This window comes from Neomonachus schauinslandi, unplaced genomic scaffold (genome assembly GCF_002201575.2).
Source record: "Neomonachus schauinslandi unplaced genomic scaffold, ASM220157v2 HiC_scaffold_1919, whole genome shotgun sequence".
Lineage (NCBI taxonomy): Eukaryota > Metazoa > Chordata > Mammalia > Carnivora > Phocidae > Neomonachus > Neomonachus schauinslandi.
Window position 1 is genome coordinate 2,510 of NW_025410609.1, and position 466 is coordinate 2,975.

At 44.0% G+C, this 466-nt stretch overlaps 1 protein-coding gene across 1 annotated transcript in view; it reads right to left on the bottom strand.

Moving 5' to 3' along the window:
• Positions 1–202: 202 nt before the first annotated feature.
• The window catches only part of LOC123323885 (olfactory receptor 2T33-like), a gene marked incomplete at its 3' end in the record, with an annotated part of 1,003 nt that continues 739 nt past the window's right edge, over positions 203–466 (bottom strand). The window contains 1 exon segment of the mRNA XM_044912410.1: positions 203–466. This exon segment is cut by the window's right edge and continues 9 nt beyond it. Within this exon segment, the coding sequence (XP_044768345.1) occupies positions 203–466 (264 nt within the window).

A 466-nucleotide genomic window follows, 5' to 3' on the forward strand; every position in this document is an offset into this window, starting at 1 on the left:
TGACAATGGTTGGAAGCAGCACAAATGTAAATTTTAATTAATTTACTAAATATAAAATACGTATTTTTTAGAACAATGCAAACTAGTCAAGTGAGAGCAAAATGTATTCCTACAACAGAAATTTCATAATGGATCCCGTTTGGCTGCTGCCACTTTATCCAATTCCTCTCACTATAGACATCCCAGAAAATGTTTCTCTAGCCATTTTCTCAAAGCCCCCTTTACATCTTTGTTCCTTACACTGTAGATAAGGGGGTTCAACACAGGTGTGAAGATGGTGTAAGAAGCAGAGACCACCTTGTCATGGGCCACTGAGCGGTAGGATTTGGGCCGCACGTAGATGAGTAGGAGAGTGCCACAGAAGACTCCCACCACAGCCAGGTGAGAGGAGCAGGTGACAAACGCTTTCTTCTGAGCTTCAGTGGACCGCATGCGGAGCCCAGCAGCCAAGATGAGACTGTAGGAA